At 33.1% G+C, this 4,614-nt stretch overlaps 1 protein-coding gene across 1 annotated transcript; it reads left to right on the forward strand.

The window, feature by feature from the left end:
• Nucleotides 1-1,351: 1,351 nt before the first annotated feature.
• LOC143604599 (transcription factor SAC51-like) lies at nt 1,352-2,981 on the forward strand. Its single transcript, XM_077081026.1, has 4 exons — nt 1,352-1,656; nt 1,691-1,852; nt 2,024-2,164; nt 2,258-2,981. The coding sequence occupies exon 4, from the start codon at nt 2,274-2,276 to the stop codon at nt 2,979-2,981; it is 708 nt and encodes a 235-aa protein (XP_076937141.1). The 5' UTR covers nt 1,352-1,656; nt 1,691-1,852; nt 2,024-2,164; nt 2,258-2,273.
• The last annotated feature ends 1,633 nt before the right edge of the window (nt 2,982-4,614 follow it).

The following is a 4,614-nucleotide window of genomic DNA, read 5'->3' on the forward strand; positions in this document are numbered from 1 at the left end:
CATTCATTTCTCTATTTATTCTCTCTCTCTCTCCTCATTGTCTCCATCTTCTTCAAATATTATCCAGTTTCCCATCTGGGTCTTCAAGATTATTCAGTTTCCCATCTGGGTATTCAATATTATCCAATTTCCCATCTGGGTTTTCAGTATTATTCAATTTCCTTCCTGGGTTTTCAATATTATTCAATTTCCTTTCTGGGTTTTCAAGATCATTCAATTTCCCATCTGGGTTTTCAAGTTCAGCCAGTTTCTCATCTGGGTTCTTATTCTTGCAGGTAATTTTCCATAAAGTCTCTGTTTTTCAAGATCAACATTTATGTTTGTTGATGGGTTTTTTATTTTATTGCTTGTGTGTAAAGTGAAGGGTGATTTCCACCTTTTTTTTAAACTTAGTTGTGATATGATCCCAGCTGAATTTGCTCAATTAAGTTCATAATCTGTTACTTTTTATAACAAAATATTTTAAAGATCAGTTTTTTAATCAAATCAGTTTACTAAGAGTAAATCACTAGTTGTGCTATAATTCAAGCTTAATTTGCTCATTTAAGTTCATAATCTGTTATTTTTTTTAGCAAAATATTTTAAAAATCATTTTTTTAATCAAATCAGTTTACTTATAAGTAAATCACTAATTGTGCTATAATTCCTGCTTAATTTGCTAATTTAAGTTCATAATCTGTTACTTTTTATAACAAAATACTTTAAAAATCATTTTTTTAATCAAATCAGTTTACTTAAGAGTAAATCACTAATTGTGCTATAATTCCAGCTTAATTTGCTGATTTAAGTTCATAATCTGTTACTTTTTATAACAAAATATTTTAAAAATCATTTTTTTAATCAAATCAGTTTACTTGAGAGTAAATCACTAATTGTGCTATAATCCCAGCTTACTTTGCTCATTTAAGTTCATAATATGTTATTTTTTATAACATAACATTTTAAAAATCATTTTTTTTAATTAAATCAATTTACTCAAGAGTAAATCACTAATTTTCTGTATTGATAACCTTAAATTGCTACCAATATTTCAGTGATCTGAATAAACTTTAACCTTAGCTTGATCCAAAATTAAGGTTTAAGATCCTCATCTAAATAGATTGATTTGAGTGTTTGGATATGGAGTTGATTTAATTACTGTGATTTGCAATTTTGCATAGACTTAAGTGTTTGGATAAAAGTTATAATTAATTTGAAGACAAGCATTTAATCTTATTATAAGATGATGATAAGTGAAAACTGTGTTCATATGTAGTATTGCTTCAAGTATTACTTAGATGGGATTTTGTGTCTAATATGCATATTTTGTAAATTTATTTTTTGCAGGTTTAAGCTGTAAAAACCGAATCTTGTTACAAAGAGCATGCGGTGGTATAGCCTATCTGTAGACGTTTATCGAAAAATCATCTCCTTGAATCTATATTGTCGCGTGATTCTGTAAAACCGGTTAAATCCCATTGCTTTACTTTATTTATAACCCTTTTCGTATCAACCGTATTCAAAATTTCATCCATGGGAACCAATTTATTTGTCGTTACTCCCTGCTACTGTCGCTGGATTAGCTGAACACCAACACGCATCGTTGTTTAGTCTTGTTTTGATTAAAAATCGAATCTTTTTTAGTTTCTTGATCACCGGCTTTGAGAATCTTTTTGGGTTATGTTCTTGGATTGTTTATCGAGATTCTTAGGGGAGTTAAACCGATTATAAGGGTAGGGAAAAAGTAGTTATGGTGTGTCAATCAGCTGGGCGAACAAGATTTCGGGCTTTGAAACATTTAAATGGAACCGCTGGGCGCGCCACCATAATCGTTAAAGTTATAGCATGCTTTCAACCTCTTCAAGATTGTCAGGTTCGTCACGGTTATGCTTTCTTGTTATTAATATTATTGTTTGAGTTAACTTTCTTGTTATTAATATTATTGTTTGAGTTAATTTTTTTGTTGTCTATGAATCATATTCTGTTTCATGTTGGTGATATTTGTGACAATATGAATCTTATATGTTTTTTTTTTGTTTTTCAGGCCGAATACTTTCGTCATTTGCTTAAACCTGTAACGTAGTTCTGTTTTTTCTCTTCGCGATCAAATTAAGCTGTGAATTATTTAGTTGTTTTTTTAGAAGTTTTCAGAAATCTTGTAAACCGCATAATCGTTCATTGCCTGGTAAGTTTTATAATATCATATTTTATAAAAAGTTTGAATCTTTTGTACCCAAATGATATCTTCTATCTTTATCATCAAACATACTCTTTTCAGGTGATTTAATAACCAAATGGAAAAGGGTATTAATTCTTGGTCACAAGACCACCAAATCGATTGGCAATCACCGAATCCGAATTTACCGAGCGCCCAATTCGGTTTAGGGACTCGTGTTATGTTCCCGTCTTTTGGGAACATGGTTTCTCCACCTGTTATCCATGAACCACACGGTTGGTTCTACGGCTTGCCAAGACACCGTCAGGGTTTTGGTCTTGCACCAATGGTCAACTCTATGGGGAAAGAAGTTAAAGAATCGCTTCCGGAAGCAAGCCCCGTTGTGGCTCGAGAGATGGGACAAAAGAAGTTCCTTGTGTTTGATCAATCGGGTGATCAAACGACTTTGATGTATGGTTTTGGTGTCGGGCCCTCCTCGACCCGTTACCAATTTCCTTCCTTGAATATATCAAAACCGCAAGATGGATCACACACTGTTTGTGTTGATAAACTAATTGAAGAAGATAATGGGAATTATTCGGAAAGTGAGATGCGAGAGGATACCGAAGAGCTTAATGCATTGTTGTACTCTGATGACGACGAAGACGATGAGGATGATGAGACGAGTACAGGGCATTCCCCTAATTCCATGACGGGATTCAAGGGACAAAAACGGGAATTTGAAAGTGGTGAGGAAGAGGAAGTTGCGAGTTCCGGGGGACCCTGGAAAAGATGTAAGAAAGAAGACAAGGGTAGTTTTGTAAATTCACTCGAGGATACTTTTTAAAATGTTGTACCGTGCTATCGATAGCAAAAGGGTAGTTTGGTAATTTTGATATCGGGTTGTGATGCCGAACAAGAACTGAAACCGAGCCAATCAAGGAGTGATTTCTTGAATGAATGTTGATGAGTAGTTAGGGATAGTAGTGTGCTTTTGTGTGTGTAGGGGTATTTTGGTAATTTTGGAAGGGTCAGTTTGGTAATTTTGATATCGGGTTGTGATGACGAACAAGAACCGAAACCGAACCAATCAAGGAGTGATTTCTTGAATGAATGTTGATGTGTAGTTTAGGGATAGTAGTGTGCTTTTGTGTATGCAGGGGTATTTTGGTAATTTTGGAATCAAGATCGGGGCGTAAAGTTTGAATTTTTATGATCTTCAGGTGTATTTTGGTAATTTTGGAAGTGGGATTGTGATAAAGATCAAGATCTGGGCATAAAGTTGGAATCTTTATGATCTTCTTGTGTATAAAGGGAGGGAGAATATGGTCATTTCGACGAAATCAAGAACCGGGGGCATAAAGTTGAAACCTTTGTGAAGAGAAAGTATAAAACTCATGAGAGCATGCTCGAGTGTTTTCTTGAATGATGAATTATGATGATTAATGTGAACCATCGTGTGTTCTCGAGTTGTAGGGACAGTATGGTAACTTTGTATGAGTGTCAGGTCCCGTGGCGATTTTGTCTTGTTTTTTTCTTTTATCAACCACGCTGTCACCATGAATCACCCCGGCCGGTTGGCCTAGTTGTTGGTCTGGAAGAGTATGTGTGTATTGAAATGCTGTTTCACTTGTGTAATTTTGGTGTTATATGTACTTGCTTGTATGTGAAAATCTTGTGGTTTCATTCATGGTACTTTTTTTTAACTATTGAGAACATGTTATCAAAAAGCACACATGATTGTTTCTATATCAGTTACCCTGCTAATTAATGGGATCATGTATATTTCTTATATAGTCATGTGCTTGCTAATTAACTATATGCTTGCTAATTAACGGGATCAGGTATATTCATCATATGCTGCTAGTCATTAAACTACCTCTAGAAGATTGATAGCTATGGATATGATATTAATGTATTAAGATGTTAAAGTTAGGTTTACATGGCAATAAGAGAAAAAAACCAACATATTTTTTCATTTTACATTAGAAAGGCAACTTTAACCTTGAAGGGTGTTTGGAATTTCTTATTTTTACTCTTTTATAACTTATTTTTAAGATAAGTTACGATATTTTAACTCATCAACTTATCCCCTCACATAATAAGTAATTACAAACACCTTTTTAACTATATGATAATACAAGCATGATGGGTCCGACTATTTTACCTTATTTGGTAAAATGACCATTTTGGGATTTTTTTTAAGTTCCTTATTCACCTTTCATACAATCAAATAAAAGAAAAGAAAAATATAATGTCAACATTTTCACACACTTTATTAAATTAGACACATTGTTTTTTTAAAAATATTTTACTAAGATGTATTGTTGAACAACTTGATAGATGTTAACATATTAAAACCCCTGAGATCTTTTTCTATTAGATAAAAACGTATGCTGGGTTATTTTAATATTAAGAACCCTATAAAAAAAAGCAAAATAATATTGTTAAAAATGTGTTTGGGGTTACTTAATGCGTAA

The sequence above is a fragment of the Bidens hawaiensis genome, unplaced genomic scaffold (genome assembly GCF_021521415.1).
Source record: "Bidens hawaiensis isolate Kalapana, Puna unplaced genomic scaffold, B.hawaiensis_p1.1 tig00065956_1, whole genome shotgun sequence".
Classification (NCBI taxonomy): domain Eukaryota; kingdom Viridiplantae; phylum Streptophyta; class Magnoliopsida; order Asterales; family Asteraceae; genus Bidens; species Bidens hawaiensis.